The 21,902-nt window shown below is 39.4% G+C and overlaps 2 protein-coding genes across 3 annotated transcripts in view; one reads left to right on the plus strand and one right to left on the minus strand.

Annotated features, from left to right (window-relative positions):
* LOC138019179 (creatinase-like) overlaps positions 1 to 7,855 on the plus strand; it is a 23,828-nt gene extending 15,973 nt beyond the window's left edge. For both annotated transcript variants that reach the window (XM_068865875.1, XM_068865876.1), the window contains 4 exons: positions 1,545 to 1,642; positions 2,068 to 2,377; positions 3,779 to 3,893; positions 6,771 to 7,855. In XM_068865875.1, the coding sequence (XP_068721976.1) occupies positions 1,545 to 1,642; positions 2,068 to 2,377; positions 3,779 to 3,893; positions 6,771 to 7,218 (971 nt within the window). In that variant the 3' untranslated portion in view covers positions 7,219 to 7,855. The remainder of the gene's footprint in view (positions 1 to 1,544; positions 1,643 to 2,067; positions 2,378 to 3,778; positions 3,894 to 6,770) is intronic.
* Positions 7,856 to 8,875: 1,020 nt separating this feature from the next.
* LOC138019072 (DNA repair protein XRCC4-like) lies at positions 8,876 to 21,735 on the minus strand. Its single transcript, XM_068865726.1, has 13 exons — positions 21,539 to 21,735; positions 21,030 to 21,178; positions 19,531 to 19,566; positions 19,288 to 19,386; positions 19,116 to 19,181; positions 17,609 to 17,665; positions 17,300 to 17,354; positions 14,982 to 15,023; positions 14,818 to 14,881; positions 11,927 to 11,999; positions 11,595 to 11,704; positions 10,922 to 11,026; positions 8,876 to 10,374 (listed from the first exon to the last, which is right to left on the minus strand). Exons 1-13 carry the CDS (start codon positions 21,666 to 21,668, stop codon positions 10,296 to 10,298), a joined length of 1,065 nt encoding a protein of 354 aa, XP_068721827.1. The 5' UTR covers positions 21,669 to 21,735; the 3' UTR covers positions 8,876 to 10,295.
* Positions 21,736 to 21,902: the final 167 nt, after the last annotated feature.

Consider the following 21,902-nt stretch of genomic DNA (forward strand, 5'->3'; position numbering starts at 1 on the left):
TGGGGGCAACCATGCATTTTTCAGAGATAGTTAAGCTTCAATTTGAGAAAGAACGCCATTCATGGCTTTGTATTTTAAAGTTTTTACAAATATTGTTCATGAATTATCTTTGAAAAATGCGTGGTTACCCCCATTTTTTTTTTCCGATTTCAATAACACTTGTTAAGGTCTACAACTCCCGCATAATCATAAACCGGGGCAAAAATACCTTTGAATTAGTAGGCACCGTCCTTAAGATACCGAAATCCTTTGCCTAAACCTCTTACATGATGCCATTCGTTTGAAAGTTTTCTTTTTTTTTTTTACCTCCGCCATCATCAGCTATAGAAGATCAATTAAATTCCTTACAGGTAAAATTTCGTTTGCCGTTTTACAAGCTATTGACAAATAATCTGGGGTATTGAAAGTGATTTGGTCCCTTAAGAATTACACAACGTCAGGAAATTGGATTGAAAGGGGTGTATTCCTGATAAGAAATTTTCTTACAAGATGTGACTGACGTTACAGCCAAAACTAAGCGAACGTCTAAGCCTAAGTACCTCAAGGTACACGAGCAAAACTAGATTTCAATTAAAAGATAAACACGTATTTATGTAACCTAATTCCTCATTGATGAAGAAGCGTCTGCCGAAAACGTTATACGCATTAATATTTAGCTCAAAATACGGTTAATTTTGATTTGACAGACGAAGACAATGTACCATGAGGGAGAAGTGATCCTCGCAATAGGCCACTTTGGAAAATACCATAATACTCTTTGTTTATCCGCCCAAATTTTGCATAAGCATTGTTTTTGTTTTCTCTTGGGACCATTGTAAGTCCCAAGAGAAACTGGAAACGATGAGTATTAAGTATTATGGTATTTTCCGAAGTGGCCTATTGTCTGGACAATAGACCGTTTTCGAATTCTCACGGCTGGACTGGATCTAGCATGAAATGGAGGCTAATGCGGGCAAATCTTTTAACAAACAAATTAATTTTCCCGCATGAGACTCCATTTCATGCTAGATCCTGTCCAGCCGTGAGAATTCGAAAATGGTCTATTAAAGCCATTAGGGAGCTTACGAAACGAGGACGACGACTGCTGCGAGGACTTCATTTAAAAATACAAGTGCGCGTTATTCATATCACTGCGAAGCTATTTTATGTCGTTTCGCGTTAAAAATGTGTAGTAACTTTCGACGAATTAAACTAGTATGAGTGGGTTGGAAGCGTAGAGTCATCGTCATGTGCTAACGTCCTCCACAGAACCTTGAATTTGGTCATTTCACGCCGTCATTTAGGAATGTACCAAATGTAAAACGCACGTGCAGAACTTGCAGAGCCATTGTTTTTGCTCACTAAACCTTTTGTAGCGTCGTCGTTTCGTAAGCTCCCTAATGTCTCTTATAGACACTTGAAAAATTCAGGCGGCTTCATCGGGATTCGAACCCACTCCCAATTGCAACTGAGAACCTTCATAACTCAATGCATTATCGCGCAAATGGGCGCCGCAGCAATTCCTCAGTACTGCAATTGACTTGTACCGTACTTATTTCTCTCAGGTATTGATTACGGTCAACCCTGGCGCCGTACATTTGGAGACAACGTAGTTTACACCGATTGGCAAAGAGATAACTACTTTTACGCAGTGAAAACATTGGTTTGTGTAATTCAATTGTTCAGTAACCATAGAAAATCAACGTGTCTATTTTGTGTAATGATAATTACACGAACGTTATTCTTGATTTTAGGCATTTTAATTTCGTCATGAAAGAAGACCATACGTTTAGCCTATAAAGCTTTGCTTTGGTCAACACCCACCTTTCAGTCTCGTCAAGTAAATGGTCAGCGGGGTTACCACTGATCTGCAATTCAAACTTAAAATCCTGGCAGATCCATTTAAGTCGAAGCTATTGTTCTTACCCTTAAAAGCTTAAATATTTCGTTCCCGGTATCTCATTTAGTTCCGGCTAATTTAAAGCCAATAGGATTTGCGAGAAATTTAACAGAGCGAAATCGCAATTGAGTTTAACAGAAGCTGCATGGCGGTACTAATTTTAAATGACGCTGTTTTTTTTCCTCAAGGTAGGAGATGCTAAAAACGTTGGTTTTGAATTTGACTTTGTTTCCCTCGACAACCATCGAAAGTTTAGCGACGCCTTGCCGAACGCAAATTTTGTCGACGTCGGTCAGGCCACAATGAGAATGAGAATGCTCAAGTCCCAGGAAGAGATAGATCTTATTAGAAATGGCGCACGAATCGCTGATCTTGGAGGTGAAGCTGTAGTCAAAGCAATCAAAGAGGACACAGCCGAATACGAAGTTGCTTTGGCATCCACCGATGTGATGGTGAGAGAAATTGCAGCTACGTATCCACACACTGAAATAAGAGACAGTAAGTGGACGATTCTTTGTTCTCTGGTGCAATTTTTATCTAGGTCGTAATGTGGTGGTAAGTTTGGTTTTTGATGGAATGGAAAAGTTTGACTACTCAATGAAAAACCCCTCAGAAGAGTAAAGAGCTCACCCCACTCATGACGATGAGTTCGGAAATCGAGCCCGAAACGCATTGTTTGAAGGCAAGTATTTTCCCCATGCCACTGTACCGATCTTACATTCCTATTGCAGGGTCCGAAATTGCGCCTTCCTGGTCGGAAATGCGACTAAAAACTGAGTACTGGCGACCAGAATTTCACAACTGGTCGCCAGTGGGCGACCTACTATTAAGTTCAGAGCGGTTTGCCAACAGGTGTCTTACTTTTTATCCTGCCGATGTTTTTAAAATAAAAACGAAAGGAGTTTTCCCTTTAACTACCTCCACAACGTCGCAAGCCGACACTTTTTTGGCGGTTTCTCATAGAATAAGTATTTCGGGCGAAAAAATAATGACTCAGTAAAGAGATTCAAGGGACTGGTGCGAGGAATATAGCACGGTAACAACATGGCGGCTTGTGTGCGACAGAACGTGAATGGTGTTTCTGTGGCTGAAACTTTCAACTAAGGGGTAGATGGATTTCTATATTACATTCGAGGTCGGATACATTTTCTCTCCAAAGTGTCTGCTTTCGAAAGCGAAAACTAATGCTTGACACATACACAAGACCACGCGGTCGTTGCTTTCTGGTATCCATACAGAAGTTCAAAACGTGCCTTTTCAGGCGAAAATTTTTGGCGACTACAATTTGCCATCTGGCGACTGAAACTTTTTATTTAGTCGCCAGTTGGCGCCCACATAAAAAAAAAAGTTTATTTCGGACCCTGTATTCTATGCACTGATTGGTTCACCATTTACCCTTCCCTGACACCAGACCGCAGTTGTCCGAGTTAATCTGCAAATTCGGAAGGAAAGATTGAAATTTTTGGGCTTCGCTTTCGTTAGTGCTCAAGTAGCGTTCATGACTTTGATGATAAAAGATCTTAACCGTTTGACTCCCAAAAGTCACTGTGAATGATATTTTTTTTTCCACACGGGCTCAATACATTGTTAAGCAGACTGTTGACGAGAACAAAACAATTTATCACTAGGGTTTTTTTTTTCTTAGATATATCATGAAGTTCCCATAACTGACGTAAAACGTAATGTACTTCAGTCAGTAAGGAGAATTGACATTCAGATGTTGGGAATGAAAGGGTTGACGTGCTTCTTTCCTCAATTCAAATACACGTCTTTCATATATCATTGTAGTCTGTAGCATTTCACCTTCCACAATTGCAGGTGGTTGCGTCGAGCTCACTTTCCATAGTTGCATCACAGTTGCATTCAACGTAAGTCAATTTGTTTTCCGTATTTTTCCAGCATGGACTTGGTTCCAAACTGGAGTTAACACGGACGGGGGCCATAATCCAGTAACCACACGCAGGATACAAAAAGGAGACATTATCAGTCTTAATTGCTTTCCTATGATAGCGGGGTAAGGTCTCTTAAACAGATACTCTTGCGTTATTGAAACTGGTAAAAGCCTTTTGTTTTTAAGTTGATATTTGTCATCCTCAATTCGAAGCAAATGACAGGAATAACAATAATAAACTTTATTTAAGTTTCAAGTGTAGTGCGGTTTTCACTTGAGTGTCGAAAGGAATTAGCGAATTGCTTTGGTTTTGCATTACTTCACTCAGTGATTGGTTCAGAGTTTTCGCGCAATTTGTTCAACCAATCAGAAGTGAAACGAAAACCAATTCGTGGCTCGCGCGTGCACATTTTCCCGCGCTTTGTGTCGGCTACGTGTAATTACCTCGAGTTTTGATTGGTTTACTAGATTGTCTCCGTTCTTTTTGATTGGCCAAAGTAATTACTTTGGTTTTGGTTTTACGACACTCGATTGAAACTCGCTCTAATGCGGCCGGTGTCCTCTAGCTCTAGGTAGCTAACATGAAGGTCGTGAGACACTAATTGGGGACACTACATGCACAGATATCAAATCAAATCAACCAACAGCAAATCAAAGCTTGATTTTTGTGGAGAGGGGAAAACCGGAGCAGTACCCGGAGAATACCCTCTCGGAGCAGAGTAGAGAACCAACAAACTCAAGCCATATGTGACGCCAAGTTTGGGAAATGAACTCAGGCGACACTGGTGGGAGACGAGTGCTGTCATCACTGCACCATCCCTGCTCACAAAAATTGTGCAAAAGAAAAGGATCTGTATCTCACTGCGTTAAACGCTTACTTGGTGATTATAAACATGGATCTTGTTTGCTTTTTTTTTTTTTTTTTCGTCTCAGAGATAATTTCATTTGACTGACTCGGTTTCAAGCCAAAATACAACTTACATTAGTTCCAAAAGCCCAACGCCCCGTCATTTTCCCATCAGCCTTTGCAACTAAAGAATTTAAAGTATAAGTAAAATGGGACCCTAAAAAAACGGGACAGTTTTTGTGGAGTTGTTTTAAGAACCAACACTCGCATTAGCCTGGATACGATTTTACAGCCTGTCAGTGATAATCCCAAAAGAATGCCTGATCGGTGTATTTCGAGAAAGCGGTATTTTTTGGCCATTTGGAGCAGTCAGGAACCTGGCTGGTAACCTGGAAGGTAACTTCTGCATTTGTGAAGTAATCAGTGAGAGCTTTTTGAGCCACGAACATTAACTGGAAGGGAACTATTTTCGTTTTTAACTTTTCTTGGCACTGCCATGTTTATATTGCTAAGTAACTTTTTTTTTCTTGGTAGAGACGATTAGTTTGAAAATATGGGAGATACTTTTGTCCAGGCATGCGAAATATTCACTTCCGGATTCCTTCCGTGGCTCAAGAATGTCTCGTGCTTAAGGTGGCTCAAACCAGTTTCAACGCTTCCAAATGACGCTCTTATTAGAAGGATCGGCACCACAACGTTGTATGATGTATTAGCAATATTGTGGTACCAAATGAAACACGAATTATTGCTGAACAAGATACAGTCATTATTGTGTCACCGCGGCAACGGGCAAACCCTGTAAAAACACCCTATATTTTGTCTTTAGTTGCTCATATCTCAAGAACGAACTCGGTGAATCCCATTTTTTTTATTTCTGAAAAGTAATCAGAAGGGCAAGATGAAACTTTCTGCAAAATTTAAAAAAATTATGTCTAGCGGATTCTGAGCCACCTTAAAGGGGTAGTATCATGGGAATTATCCCCTTTTTTTTCGAACATAAAATTACTAAATCAATTTTCAGTGACCATTTCATTCTTAAATTGCTTCTGGATCACCGCAGTGGGATAAAAATCGATTAAATTTTAAAAGAAATATGAGCCACACTCAGTTATTAGGGAGTTCATCTAAGATGCAAGAGGAGCTTTTGAAAACGTCGGCCAGACGTTTTCAAGTTGGCTTTCACTTTAATTTTGGCTACGCGTAGCTAAAAACACTTAAGAATGGTTTCTGTGAGCTAAAATAGCCGTTTTGAAGAAACTTTGGCCATTAATATTCGTTTGCCATCGGTAAAAAGGTCTCCTTTGCTTTCCAGATTTTTACTAACAATCCATGACACGGCCCCTTTAATTCTGTGATTTTTCAAAGGATGAGCCTGAACCGCTAGACAGGCGTTTTTTTAACTTTGCCAAATTTTTCATCGTGGCCTTCTAATCACTTTTCAGCAATAAAAAAAGGGGGTTAGCGAGTTCGTTTTGGAGATGAGCAACTAAATCCAAAATATAGGGTGTTTTTGCTTGGCTTTCCCGTTGCCAAGGTAACTTATTACATCACAATAACGATCACATCTTGTTTGGAAATAATCGGTGTTTCATATGGTACTATGAAATTGCTGTTACGTGATACAGCGTCATTCGATCTAAAGAGAGTGTCTTCTAAGTGGTGAAACCCTTTCGAGTCTCCTTAAGCTCCCTATTGATTGGCTAAGTTGCCGATATGTGGCGGGAGAAGCCGATCTAAATATAAATTATCTGAGAAAAGGATAACTCAGTAGAGAAATAAGTGAGATCAGAAACCCATAAGGGTTGAAACGTGTAACGCGCGTTCACAGCTTCCGAATATTCAGTGCGAACTGATTGGTTGAATGTTTCAGTGCTAAGTACCATATTTGGAAACCCCTCGCTTTTGTTGTTCCAAATATGGTACTTAGCAAATTGAATATTCAGAAGCTTGTTTCCCAGAAAACAAGGGGCCGTTACACGTTTCAACCCTTATGGGTTTCTGGTGAGATGTACGATCCAAGTCATGAACTCTAAGTGCAGTATAGAGAGAACGGGCTTCTTCGCGACCTCGGGATAGACCAGTTTTTGATGATGAGTCCAGTGGTATTTGTAGGGCAACTTTAACAGTTCAATGATTTGTTGTCGTTTCCTTAGGTACTATACAGCACTTGAGCGCACATTGTTTTATGATCACGTGCCCACGGACCGCCACATGGAAATTTGGGAAGTCAACTGCAAGGTTCACCGACGGGGCCTGGAACTAATCAAACCAGGCGTGCGCTGCAGCGAGATCGCAAAAGAGCTCAACGAACTCTTCCTGCAGCACAACTTATTAAAGTACCGTACCTTTGGTTACGGGCATTCGTTTGGCGTGCTCTGTCACTATTACGGTCGAGAAGCTGGGTTGGAAATCCGAGAAGATGTAGAAACAGTCCTGCAGCCCAACATGGTGGTCTCCATGGAGCCCATGGTAACAATTCCTGAGGGAGAGCCTGGAGCCGGGGGGTACAGGGAACATAATATTTTAGTTGTTATGGAGACGGGAAGTGAAGACATTACGAAGTTTCCCTTTGGTCCGGAGAAAAACGTCATAAAAAACTGATCTTTGTAATTTTTCAAAAAATGTAGAAACACAAACATCATCCTAATCACACAGAGGCGACCATTGTGAAATATTGCGAAAGGGCATCCATAGAATCAGGAATAAGCATTCCCTTTACTATTAGATACACTAAGCGTCACTACATTACGACGACACTAAAAAGGAAATTTTAAAAGCAAAGCTTAGAGTCGCTCTTGGATACATTTCAAAATCTTAAATGGCCGATTGGCCTTTGGCGGTTCATCACGCCTACAGCGCAGCGTGTCCAAAAGTTCTTTTACTGGTAACGCGAAGCATAAAGAGCGTGCATAATTTGCGTGAATGTCAAAACTTTACAAAATATGTTTTAGAAAGTCAATTTGAGACAGAGTGCTTTATCAAACGAAGGAGGGTTTTAGGCGACAACTAGGTAAAGCGGTCCAGGGTAGCTACGCGCGCTGCGTTGGATCGGAAATGACGTGGATCAACCGGATGCAGCGTTGTCTATTTAAGATTTTACAGGGATATAGTACGTAGCATGACATCAGATAAACTGCTTTCAAGTGAAAGCAGTGAGGCAAGGGAGTGTGAAACACTAGTGTAGCGAAAAAGAAAAATTGTAAAACCCATTCTTGTATTAAACGTGGGTAAGTGGAAACCGGTATCCTGCTGCAAAGGTTCGAAATTAACAGTGTCGTGAATAATGCGGCCATTGTCGTCCAGCATGAAGATCGTGAAACTAACAATTAATTGAAAGAAAAAAAAATGACATCGGCGGATGATGCTCGGAAAGAAACTAATAAATTTCAGCCATTTCCAACATACTGCTGCTAGAGGTTTTGCCTGTTGTCAACAGGCAAGATTAGAGTAAGTGTCTTACTCATAACATTTCCAGAAGGCTGAATCCAGCATTCTCACGTTTTAGTTTCATTGTACTTGCGTCATTTGCCATATCACGTAGAACATAGACTTTTTTGCAGATACGGCGGCCATTTTGATTTCTATTGTTTCAGTATACATTATGGGATGCTCAGGGGGAAAATTAATATGTATTTGCCCCCTGGGCATCCCATAATAGCTATTTGAAACAATAGAAATCAAAATGGCCGCCGTATCTGCAAAAAGGTCTATGGGCTTTGGGTTTCTGAATCAGCAAACGAAACTAAATGTGCCACAATGAAACCCCAACATAGCACCCATCGCTTTGGTTGCTCCACTGCATGTTATAAATTCGGACTTTCATCGAATTCTATAAGACATGAGGATGTTTGAAGCCTCTCGCTAGTGCAAATCTTCTAATTCACGTCTGTGTTGTTTTGTTATTGTTGCACTTGTTTTGTCACAGAGTGAGGTCAGATGTATTGATGAAAGAGGTGTAGTGCATTGCTTTTAGCCAATGAAATCACCGCTTCGTAATTCTATTGCCCATTTCCTACACAGAAAACGAAATTCTACACAGATTGTAACTCAGAATGAGATGCCTTTAACTCCGGTTAACTACTGTAGGTTGAAAACAGTCAAGAAACAAGCACAAACCAGCATCGAAAGTTAACTTAATTTCGTACACCTTGCACTTTCTAATAAAAATGATGATGATGATTATAATAATACGATTTTAGGCCTTCACTAGTCCAACCACCAGAAAGATAGTTTTTACTGCGCAAAGTAAAACAACAGGTAAGGGTTTTACTTGACTTTATTCAACGAGTGGAACATGCCTGAAAAATATTTCCTTAGAAGTAAGATTGTAACATTCACAACTAAGTTGGTGTGGTAACGCCCCAACGCACACTTACTACGATCGAATCCTGTTCAGGGCCGCATTAACTTTAAGAGTTCATTAATTACAAACCAAAATTATAGTGTAAAGAGCTCTTTACTCTTTGCTTAGAGTAACTATGTCCTGAAAAAAGTCGATCAGGCGACTTTCCAAAATCTATTAGCGTGCAATTTAAAAACCTTGGTTTGTCGTTAAGCAATAGATAGATTCAAATGGTCTTCGAAAAAAATACTACTCGAGGAGTTAATCACTTAGTACACAACCGACCACAGCTGCAGCCTCGTGCAACGTTTCACCCTTCAAGAAGAAATTCGGACCGAGGTCATCACAAACTGGATCTGATCATGATGTGGTGTCTAGACGTACAGCCCAATCTTTCTTGAACCAATATCATTTTACATCCTGTGCTAATTAGAAAAAAACTGTAGTGCGATACCCCCGAGGAAATAATGCAACGGGATTGACTACCCTTCTTTTACAAAGTCAACAATTGCCAAAATAAAACTCCCCATGACTCTCTGTTTCTTCCTAGAAATTACAAAACTGTATGAAAAGATGATTTTTTTTCCGATGGTGAGTCAAGGATACTCGGAAAAATCCGAGTTCTCCCAATGTGAATTTAATCTATCATCTTCCTGTTACAAATGCGGATACCATCTCAATGAGCTATTGGAGACAAGTGGGAGTTCAGCAATAATATAGGTACAGGTGGCAATCGTCCAGTTAAGCTTCTAGGACTGAAATTGTCGAGATCTCGCATTTGAAGTGAAGATAAAATTATCATAATCAACCTATGAGCCCTCCTTGGAAATGAGATGGTAAATAGCCGCACCGAGTTGGCTATCCTGAACCAGTCTAATATCCAACAAGCACGAATGGAATAATTGTTTTATTAAAATTTCCCTAAATTCTGAACGCATGGTCACTTGGACATAAAAGCCAATTCAGTTTCCAGCTTGGCAACACTTGACAAAATCCGTTTCCATATTAGGTCATACGGTATACGAGCTGCTAACGGAGATTGAGTGAGCCAATCTAGAAACGTTAGAAACGCAATATCCGAGGTTGAAAATTTAATAATAAATGTTTTTCGAAGGGAACTCAGAAAATAGTGCGAGTACACTTTGTAGCTGGACTTCGTAAGCTCTACAAGTTGCGCAAGTGACTAATCCTACCTGCCTAGAGGGATATTTTCTCGGTCGGCTGATAGCCCTTCCCTCACGAAGAAGGCGAGGTGCAACCGAAGGCTTCTCTGTCATAGTTCTGGCGATTTCATTTCATTGAATATTTCCCAAAAACTCAAACAAAGGATTCACATTTACATCTCAGCCATCAGGTCGTCAGCATCAGGAGGAGACTTGTCAGAGGCTTGTCGACGCGGTCGAACTGGAGTTACACTAAAAAATTAAAAAATCAAAGAGATAAATTATGAGGAATAAATTTTGTATCTGCCAGCGATCTGATAACACTGAAACGCTGTTAGTTGGACTAACAATCGGGAGCCATGCACAATAACAGACAGGACGATAAAGAATAGCCATCATGACTGCTCGTCGCACCACAAAGTTGAGGAATAGTTAACACACCCGACTTATTTCTCCTTATGTCCACGACACGACCACAACCGAGTCAGCTAGACAAGGAGTTATGAGTCAAGTTCTCATTTTACATCAAAAAATGTTTTGCGTTTCGTGTTTTCAAAACTTTTCGACTGACGAATACGCCCAAGCTACTCACAACTTGGTCGTTTGTTCAAGCTACTACTGCTGCTTTTACAAACTACTGAGTATAGGAAACCTACATTGTACAGGTAAAAGGCGAAATTCAAGTTCAAAAATTTGAAAATGTGTCAGCCTGCTGTTGGTAAAAGACTAGTCGCAGATTTATGAACAGACAAAAGATTGAAAGATTGAATTTTTTTCCACAAAAGTAACCATCCCTTACCTTTCCCCTGAAGAAGTGCTTGGTGTCTTTCTAACGGGGGTAACTTTGGGCAAAACAAGTTTGGCCGCTGGCGATTTTCTCGGCTTTGGTTCTCTTCGGCGGCGTCTATAAACGAAGCATAAATTTGCTAAGTTGTCACGGTTGCGTAGACTTAAGGCAACTATGAAAATTGAATTCACCTCAGGCGGCACTGGGAGCATCATAGAACCCATTACGAAAATGTTCGCGTTTATTAGAGATGCTGCCGACTCGTTCCCGAAATTCGTTCGTTTCTCTTAATAGGCAACCTAGGCACCGCTCCGTAATAGTAATGCGTTTTGGAAAACTGTCGTTTTCGTTTTCTTGAAAAAGCATAAAACGTTTTCCGTCCAGACTGGCGTTTACACAGCGTTTTCGACCGTTCACATCTAATCATCGAAAACGGATACGAAAAGACCCTTTTTCGTCACCTGACTTCGCTCGACCTTACTTTCTCCATACTGCGCATGCTTGAACTGAGTGCCACGAACGAAATGGCACGATGCTTACAGGCATATTTAACCCTCAAATCCCAATAGTGCCGCTTATAGATTTTACTCTGTCTAACGCCAGACGATTTTACTTGTCAATAGGGGGCCATTCACGGTTTAAAGGGCTAACAGCTTTTCAACAAAATGGAGGTGGCTAAACAAACCTTTTAACTGTCAGTTCAATTTCTTCATCTTCTTCCTCAGGCAAAAGGGACGGACTGAACGCCGTAGTTTTAGGTTCCTTCTCCTTCCTTCCTTCTTGTTTGTTTCGTGTCTATAGAAGGAAAAGATAAAACGTTAAAATAGTAAACTGCATTGTATGCAATATAATGGTCGCTGTAAAAATAATATTATTCGTTAATACTAGCAATACCACAAAACGAACCATCTTCTAATGCGACAAGCTGTATTTTAAAAAAAACGTCACAAATGCTGTTTGTCTGTCATACAAATCAATCCACTGTTCATCACTGTCCGCTCACTATTAAGTACCTACATCTACATCTCTTGCTTGTGTATTATCATCATCAGTATTATCATCATCGGTATCATCATCTGTATCATCTGACCTAAGGCACACAGTAAAATTGGTTAATACACTGCATCTTTCCATCATTTACTACAATTTCCATGATTCTGCGGAATTTTGCCTCCCATCAATCAAATTTCCGACCAAAGCCGGGAAATCGACTTCGCATCCTGAAAGTGAATTGGAGTTTTTGTTTAGTTCACAGCTCGAATACCATTATGATATACTTTTAGAGGTTCTTCAGTAAAAAAGATTCGTACAGATTCCATCGCTTGCCATGATTGGCGTCGAGTTCGAATCTACAAATGTACCGCGGAAACCAGAGATGCTCATTGATTTCGGCATCCGTGGTTTCGTGTCAACTCTCGGCTGGGCGTCGGAGGTTTGATTGATGGAAGCCAAAACGCAGTTCGGCCGTTGGGGCTTGAATAGCGATACTCACCGTTATGTAACGTATCAGAGATCTATTGGCTGTCGAAACAAAGGTTCTTTTGTTCTGTGGTTGGCAAATGTTAAAAGACTTTTTTTTTTTTTTTATGAACAGTGAATATCGCTCTCATGAAAATCGCTAACCCTAACTCTGCTGCTTAAATCGCTACTAGCTCCTTGGAATCCTGAATCAGTGGTTTCAGTAAGTAAAATCAGATGACAAAAAGAGTCGGCTATTTTTCTCTTAAATTGAAATATTATCGTAAAAGTGAACCAACCTCAAAGGGACTAGCTCCGTGAGAGAGAAAGATGAAACAAATCCCGCGCTGTGATTGGCTACTCGAGCAGGCAAGATGGAGCTATACTGCCCGCTCGGGATTCCTCGCTTGGTCCAGCAAGATCAAAGATCTTTTTTTTTTGGTATTTTATCCCATATAATAAACGCTTTATTGACCAAGTTTGTTCGGTCAAGATGGCTAATATTCGCAAAGTTCTTTTTTTTGCGTGGTTATGGACCTCAATAAACACGCAAAAAAAGAACGTGGCCACTAACCAGCCATCTTGACCCCACGCTTGGTCAATAATCAACAATAGTCAATAATCAGTACTAAGTCAGATTAAAAACAGATTCTTTCAAACCAATGACATTACATTACATTACATTACATTACATTACATATTTTTAGCCGGTTAAAAGTCTGGCAGCTGAAAGCTATGTGGACCTGGAAATGAAAATCAATACTGAAAATCGTACTTACAAATTGTTCCCTATGCTAGTTTCATAACTCTATAACTCTTACATGTATATGATTGATAAAATAAATGAATAAATGAATGGATCATTAGGACGAAATGATAACTTACAAATTGTTAATTTTCAGCGTATAAACATATAAAAAGCTGTCCTTTTTGCTGTTAATGACACTGTTGCCTCTTTCTGGAAGCTGCATGACTATTACTGACTATTCAGTCGGTCTAGTGTTCAAATTTCTACCGGTCTCACCGGCCAGGCCACTTATATCAGCGAGACCGGCAGAAATTTGAACACTACACTGACTGAACACAGACCACAGACGAGCGACGAGGAACGGTGACATCAACCATGTCGACACTGCTGAACACCATATACAGACAAACCACAGAATCGACTGGGACTCTGCTACAATGTACATGTGTTACCTACAGCACTAACTACTACCAATGGATCGTACTGGAAAGCTGGTTTACAAACAAACCACTAAACCGATGCCTACAACTTCCTGCACCCTACAAACGACTCATCGACGACATTAACTGACAAACAAAACACTGATTTACTCTATCACAGTACTGCCCGATTTATTCGATACATGTACAGACCTTAGACCTATAGACGGCTCAAAAAGCACCAATCACTGTTTAGTCTTCCCAGCCAATTACCGGTACATCTAGACTCAACTGCGAGTCGATCATGAATAAGTTGACCAATGACATGTACGACTGGAGTTCTCATAGTATCCACTGACGTTACACAAATCACTTCAGACTCTGAAGATGGCTTCCGCTCAGGACGTCAAAATGTCAGTCAATGTCATCTCAAACGGTCCTTCTCAGGACTTACAGTACCCGGACGATCGTACTTTACTTAATTATGCTATATAAAAGTTAGTTTATTTTATTAAAATTCCTTGTTACATTTTGAGTTTTTGAGAGGATGTAGGAAATTTGTTAACCCATTGACTCCCAAACCATCCCCCATTGATGAGTAAAATCTATTACGTTTCACCCCCTGGAGTCAATGGGTTAATAATTAGCAATATTATTATTGAATGAGGCTGAGTAGGATATGAAGGATTCTGCAGGTCGAGGAGGGTGTTATTCACCAAGGCGGAAGGCCGAGGTGGATAACATCCTCCGAGATCTGCAAAATTCTTCATATTCTACGAAAGCCGAATTCAATAATTGCTTTATTATTCATTCAAAATATTTTATTCGCTCAAACTTCTAAACCTACTCGCAGCCATTTTTCTGCTCAACAAAAATAACACAATCTCGTCTCCAGCTTTTTTCGGTCAACGATTCAATAATTTGCAGCGGGCTGCACTTTTGACGTCATTTTGACGTCATTGGTTCAATAATCTGCAGCGGGCTGCACTTTTGACGTCATTGATTCAATATGACGAAGTTTCTTTCCAAATTTGGTGAACAGCAGCTTGTTATGGTGAATTATGCGTGTGGTTTTAACCAATCAGAAACGGGGAAATATTTTGAATGAATAATAATAATAATTATCAAGAGCTAGCGTGTGAGTCTGGCCAGATTAGAAGCTCACAACCTTGAACCAGTCTGATGCCTGAGCCTCATGCTCTGTTCAAACTCTTCCTAGGAATGGAAGAACCAGGGTTTGCAATGTTTATAATTATATTACATAATGTACATGTCTATTTTACCTCTTTGATGCCCAACTGGACTTGCCTTTGTCCTGGCTTTTGCTTGAATCTGAGGGTTTCTTAGCTAAAACCACAAACTCAAGATCGTTTTTAACCAACAAAAGTACATGTACAAAGCAGCAAAATAACTCAGTTTTGATATCTATTAAATGTGTACAGTATACCTTTCACAGCGTCAGCGGCAGCTGCCATTGCCGTTTCATGAACTACAAGTGAGAGCAAAATTTAGTCATTGTATGACTCCATGTTACAACTGTATGCAGCCGACCCGGTTGCCTTAATATAATCACTTTGTTGTCCCCAGCTTATCTAAGGAGCAGAACATACCTTTATACTGAGGGACCCATGATTTCTATATATTTAGGACAGAAAACTTTTAATAACGTTTATAGGGGTTTCAAAGAGATAAGGTCTAAAGGTTGGGAGTTAAAAGAGGAAGGATAACACTTTTGAAAAGCCTAACAATGATAAAGATGATGATGACGAAGACAGTGATGATTATAACAGGAATAAACTTTTTTCTCAGGTGCTGGCGACTAATGGGAAAAATTTGGTCGCCAAGTTATTAATATATATGACTTACGTCATAACAGGATTTTAAATGTTACTTTGCATGCATGAAAAGTCAAAATAATTATTAAATAGCAAAAAAAAAAAAAACAGCAAGAGAAAGACCACTAATTAAAAGCCAATGTTGTTTTCGGCTTCGTCCTTCAATAGTTTGGTAATGGTGTACTTTAAGGTTATTTGAAATGGAGCGAAGCACAGTCCGTGTTTTCCATAGCAAGGCAAACATGGATCCTTTATCCTTGCTTTTCACCTCTTCAAAACGTAGTTGTTCTCCTGCAGCTTGCGCGGAAAGCAACTTACCTTTATCGCAAATAGGCTCTAAACGCAATACTACAATTGCTTGGCCTAGGCCCCCACACAACCACAATGCTCGTACCAGTCTCCGACCGGTAGTAGCCTCTAAAATCAGAGGAACTTGGTTTCTTAACGTACTTTCCTACCGATATTTATCTCCATTTATTAATCACCTTGTGCAATCAATTTTGCAGGTGTTCGCTTTCTAACAGAGGGGTCAAGTTCTCCAACTCTCTTTACGTTAAGGGTACAGGTTGCTTTTTGAAGGTTCCATACAAGTTTCAAACTCATTATGGGATGTCCAGGTTCATTATCAATATATTATCAATATCAAGCTACAGTAGTTCCGAGGAGGTCCTTCGGTAATTTGGCTAAATCTACGTTTTCAGCTATCACAACTGACGATGGATTTAAATTTTCAATTAACCTTCTTGCTGAATCTTCGTCTTCCGGGCGCAAAAATTCACGTAACTAACCGGCAAGAAGCATTTGAAGCATATGGTGTTTTAAGTGCGCCCACGATCCCATGAAGCCGCTAAAACAATATGGCGCCTAGTGAACGGGGTGACCAAAGTACGTTTTGTGCTATTAATTAACAATGTGAGAAACCGATTTTCTTGTAGTACAATGTATTTATACATTATTTTAGTGGGGAAAGAAAGGTGAGTCGTGTTCTAGCTACCAGTTCCGAACGATTTCATCACAATAAAGATTCAAATACAAAAGCTGTCTACTGTTTATCCTTAGTCATCAGACAAAACGTGATTCGCCAGTTGACGACCAGTTTTGAAAATCTAGTCGCCAGCACTCAGTTTTTGGTCGCATTGGCGACCAGTGAGTCACAATTTCAAGCCCTGACAGCCTTTCTGTTATCTTTACTATGGCCAATTTGTGATTTAAAAAACTAGTAAACAATAATTAGTTTTGGCATCTAATATGAGTCACTTAATAAAACCACATGTTGCCTACATTGAAAAATACATGTACACAAATGTAAATAAGGAAATAAGGATCAACTTCAAAGCAGAAAAAGTCATTATACTTTGCAAAAGTTTTTCTTTTTCTTTGAATAAAAAAGAAAAAAATTAAGAAGGTGGTGCAGAAGGGACGAAAAGTGCTGAAGGTGCTCCTAGAGGGATCCAAGGGCATGCTCCACCCAGAAAGTTTCAAATTTGGGTCACTTTGATTTGCTTTTCTTGCATTTTGGAGATACATGTAAGTTTGTTTCTTTACTCTTTCATGAACAAAGCTTGGTGAACCCAAGGTTTATGTTCAGTGGCAGGTTTTTTGGCATTCAGATAATTTTTCTATCAATTGAAAGTAGCCCGTGAATTTAAATGAAAAATCGACCAAGTTTCACCACAGGCCACCCAAACTCATAAATCGAATGCTCAGTCAACGTAACAATTTGTAGCCCAGAACACCTCAAAATGATCGACACAAGGACACAAGGTGAAATAAAAGTAAGTTAATTTTTTTTATTTTCGTCTGCCATTTACTGTAAAATGCAAATCATTACGTTGACTGAGCATTCAATTTATGAGTTTGGGTTCCCTGTGCTTAATCGACAGTTAACTATTCTGCCTAAATGTAGGTAGTGGTTTTATTTTGTATGCACCTGCTTCCTTTAGTTGTCTGATCTTGGCTTTTTTCTCGTTAAGAACTGCAGCAAACTATGACAAAAAAAAAAGAATTTTGTCAAATGATTTTGCCAGGTATTAAAAATATACATGTACAAAATTGAATACTGGTACAATGTACAATGACAGCTTCTTGACTGATTTTCTAATTTTCAAAGTAATCTTTATTTTCTGTCTAATTTGAAGCAAGGATGATGTGTAAATACCAATAGTCAATTGTTCACAGTCTGAACAAACAAATTTACAGCTGCATGTACATACACATGTAGCTGATGAAACCAACAAACCTTTTCAAATAAATCTGTTTCCATATGCTCTTTTGCTGTCACACATTCATTCAAAAGCTGAAAATAATCATGCAGTCACTTCAAATAACATTACAGAGTGCGTTGAAGGACTAAACATAATACGGCTTTTTTGAAAGAAGGAGCAAACAGATAGGGTATTTTCTCTGTCAATTCAGGGCTACATCATGACGCTATAAGATCTTAGTACCGTCCCTCAGAGCAGGTCATTGTCACAGAGACAAAAATGGGAAAAACAAATTTTTTTTATGGTTCAAGTAAAATCCAGAGGCAATTTGGACCTTAGTTTCCTAAAATTCAAGAGTTTTCGAAGGCAAGACCAATCCAGCTTAGAGTAGAGGTAGCAGCAGCTACTTAATATTCCTGGGACGGCTTTTTGGAAGGTGGATACAATGTAGCTGAAGAAAAGGGAAAAGGTAAAGGTTGTAATTACATCAATAGCAACCTCGCACACCTCTCTACCAAGCTGCAACTCAACTATCAAGCTGACTAAGACTGATGCTCAGATGGCTAACAGCAAATTTCATATACATGTAATTTTAAAGACGATTTATTACTTAGCATGATGCACCACCAATTGTTTACTATGAAATGAGATGCAGTCACTCATGATCCGCTTTTGCGATCCAGCAAAAAGCCTAAGGGGCCCTTTCTCTAGGGGTGACCGATGGGGGCATGCCACTCTTAAACGGGCGCCGCCAAAACCACATCTTAAAAGCAAAATTGATGATCACATTTAAACAAACTTCATGGTGTCGTTGTTAAAAAGGCATGTAGCCTGCGAGCAAGCTCTCCATTAGGGTCTCACAGCGAATAACGAAGCGAGCCGCGAGAGGTTTGGGGTGGGGGCAAACCTCACCCCAAACCTCTTGTGGCTAGCTTCGCTATCCACACGCGATCCACCGCTTGCACCCGAAAAGCTTGTGCGAGACCCCAACGGAGAGCATGGTCGCAGGCTAAAAGCCATGACAAAAGTCAGACCGGATTAACTCAGATTGCTTTAATACCTTGGATCATGTAAAAAAGGATAAGGGTTTAAGAAATCACCATTATCATAGCCCTAATCTTTAAGCTAACCTTGGTGAAATCAGGGCAAACATCCAATAGTTTTGATTCACAAAACTGTTTTTCGCTCAATCCAAATAAGCAATCCAAATTGATTCAGGCCGACTTTTGTATGTGCTCATTCTCAAAATGAATTTTATCTTAGGTTTGAAAGAAGCTATCTTTAACAATGTTTTCAATTTAGGGAAAAGAGTAACTAACTCCTCTTAGTGAAGTATTGGACACTTTTTTCTCAGCTTTCGGTACTAATAATATTATTGAAACCAGTGGAGGTGACCACGTTCTTTTGGCATGATAACTATTATATTTTTTCACATCAACAATAAATATCATATGAAGGCCTAAATTGTGAGAAATTTATTCTAAAAAAGCTCATTAGCCTCTAAAAGTCACTACAGTGAATAAACAACCAAATTAAACAAACCTTAAGGGCTTCTTCCCTTTCTGAAGAAAGCCTGGCATTTTCTGACATTAGAGATGTAATTTCTTCCTAAAGCAACAACAGCAACTCATTTCAAGAAATACAATCATGTACAAGCTTAATTTTATTTGGCATTGGTATAAATAATATTTCAGCAGCATCATACTGTACTTACCTTAAGCTGTGACATCTGATCAACTGCAAGGTCAAAAACGCCTATCGTGATAGGGACACAGTTGTCAACTTCAGCCAATATTAATGACCCCAGCTGAAACTAAAAAAGGAAGTTAAACCAATTTTTTTTTTGGATGAAACACACTGCTTTAAATTAGATCATTTGCCTACTGCACTAGCTGTCATAAATTTTGTCCAACTACATGTAAATGACAAAATCAGACAGCCAGTTTATTGTACGTACCTTAACTCCATCTCCAATATTTTTCTTCCAAGAAAACTGAAAAAAAAAAAAAAAAAGAATACTTGTCATTGAAGGATTGTCCTTTGAAAGGAAATTACATCAAGCACAGCCATACTATTGGATTGAATAATCACAGGGTGGGTCAATCTATCTGACTAGTGCTCGGTCACCCTCCCCTCCTCTCCTCCCACTCCCTCCACTGGTCTTTCAATCTACTGGTCACTCAGTCAGAGGTGTACATGTACAGTGTATACAGTAACTACAGACTGCAGACCATAGATTGCTTACAAATAGCACCGATAAACAGTATTTACAGGGAACCTCCACTCTGACTAATGAATGATACCCGGTAATAATAACGGAACAAAAGAGTTGCAATCAAATTTTATCCACAAGTTTCTTTAAAAACGTGTTTGTATCGCAAAAAATGAATTTCATAATCAATTATTTTCACTTTCAAATTTCCCGGGCACAGTCATCTTGAATAATTGTCATGTTTTGTGGTTGCCCTATTGTTGAAACAATAGGGAAACCAAGACCAACTCAATTATTCAAGATGGCGGTGCCTGGGAAATTTGAAAACCAAAACGAGCGTTGTTGAAAATCATTCATTTCAGATACAAACACTTTCATTTAGCCCGCAAGCAGGCTCTTCCGTTGAAAATGGCACGCGGTCGAAATATAAGAGCTTGGTTGAAAATGGCGCGCGGTCAGGCTAACTTTCATTGGAAATTGGGAACGATGTATATTGTTAACATTATGTTTTGTGGTTTAAAGGGGAACTCAAGGCAAAAAATAAGCATTTTTTATTTACAATTTAGACAATGGACAATTAACGGTTTTAACTTTTTTCTGGCATATCCATCGTTTTTCCACCTACAAAATTGTTTTTAGTCTGCTTTTGGGCCATCAGCACTGCAGCTCAGAACAGAAGAGTCAGTGGCCATTTTTGCAGTACAGCTTATGACATGTGAGTATTGAGTAGACATGTGAGAGCGCCCCAAATAGAAGCAGTGCTTTGACTGATTTTTGTTGTGAATATTAAGTCCATAAAGAAACAGCAAAACAACGAAGAAAATATTGACAGCAGCACTTGTTTCTCTCAGCAGGCAGCTGATTGTTTTTGAGCCAGTACTGAAAAGGCCAAAAAAGTGGGAAAAGCCCAACTTCGACTGCAATTTTCTCGCAAAAGCCAGAAAACGAGAATAAATAACCCCACAAACTTAACTTTACTTACATGTATGTTAGGTTTTCCAAAAACAATGTTGGAAAAATTGCTGATTTTGGCCTTCATTTCTCGACCTTTAATTAAAGTTATTTTCTTTGTTTTCTTGGAGGTTCCCATTAAGTCGAAGCACCCATTTTAAAATGGTTAGGTTTCAATAACTGTGAGTTAGGGTCAGTCTATGGTCTGCGGCCTGCAGACTGCAAGTGTGAGACACCAGTCAGTCAGTTACGTTGAATTCTTAGGAGATAACAATAATAACTTAAGATTCAACCTGTAAATCTGTTCCCCTAAGCTTTGTTTGGTAAACAAAGTTATCCTGTCGTGTGGTCTGCCCTGTCAATGCTCTGCCTGTCTGTGCAGCAAATTCAGAAACACTCATATCTGCAGCTTTGGCCATTGATTGCACCACTGATGAAGACACTGCAAAATGACAAGTCATACAGTATACAAATTGAGCAAAGGTTTATTCAATTCAGATCTATAGGTCCTTATAAAGCTTATTTAGAGCTATCCGATTTGCACAGCCAGGATTTGTTTGCACAGTTGTTGTTGTGATTACCTTGTTTTTAGATCTGCGTGAGTTAAAATAAAAACTGACTTGACTTGACTTGACTTTGAAAGTTTGCCTGTTTCTTTCTCGTTGTTACTGTTCGTTCGTTTGTGCACGAGTCAAATTGATCAACTCCATCATGAGCTACCAAAAAATATGATTCCACATTCAAAAAGGATAATGTAATGTTCTTTTATCAAAGTACATTTTGATTTTCTTATGGTTCTTACCAGTTTCGCGCCAAAGTTGCCTCCCGTTGCAAATCGTCAGATTGAATCCGCCTTCACCTCCCTCAAATAGATCCGCCAAGAGATAGTATTTCTCTTCCCCATATTCTATCCTGGTGAACGTCTGTGGCATTTTAGTAAATATTCAAGTGAAGCAATCGTTTCAATCTCTGAGTCATGTGCACTTCTGACAGGCGCTAAAAAACTCCCACGAAGGAATGGTTACTACATGTCATGTGTGTCACAAATGTCACAAAATCTCAAATTAATAGCAGAACACTTACTAATTACGGTTCTTCTAATGGTTGGTACTTCGCATTTTTACAGTAATTAGCGCGTATTGTTTGCAGGAGACAAAATATGGACA

This window comes from Montipora capricornis, chromosome 10 (assembly GCF_036669925.1).
Source record: "Montipora capricornis isolate CH-2021 chromosome 10, ASM3666992v2, whole genome shotgun sequence".
Classification (NCBI taxonomy): domain Eukaryota; kingdom Metazoa; phylum Cnidaria; class Anthozoa; order Scleractinia; family Acroporidae; genus Montipora; species Montipora capricornis.

What these genes read in the sequence shown, in the direction of transcription:
- LOC138019072 (XM_068865726.1), bottom strand. Translation starts at nt 21,668, where the DNA reads ATGCCACAGACGTTCACCAGGATAGAATATGGGGAAGAGAAATACTAT. An exon ending in CACAAGCAAGAGATGTAGAT is followed by an intron (nt 11,705 to 11,926) that starts GTAGGTACTTAA and finishes TTCCTTCTATAG; the next exon opens with ACACGAAACAAACAAGAAGG. An exon ending in ATTGAACTGACAGTTAAAAG is followed by an intron (nt 11,027 to 11,594) that starts GTTTGTTTAGCC and finishes CTTCGTTTATAG; the next exon opens with ACGCCGCCGAAGAGAACCAA.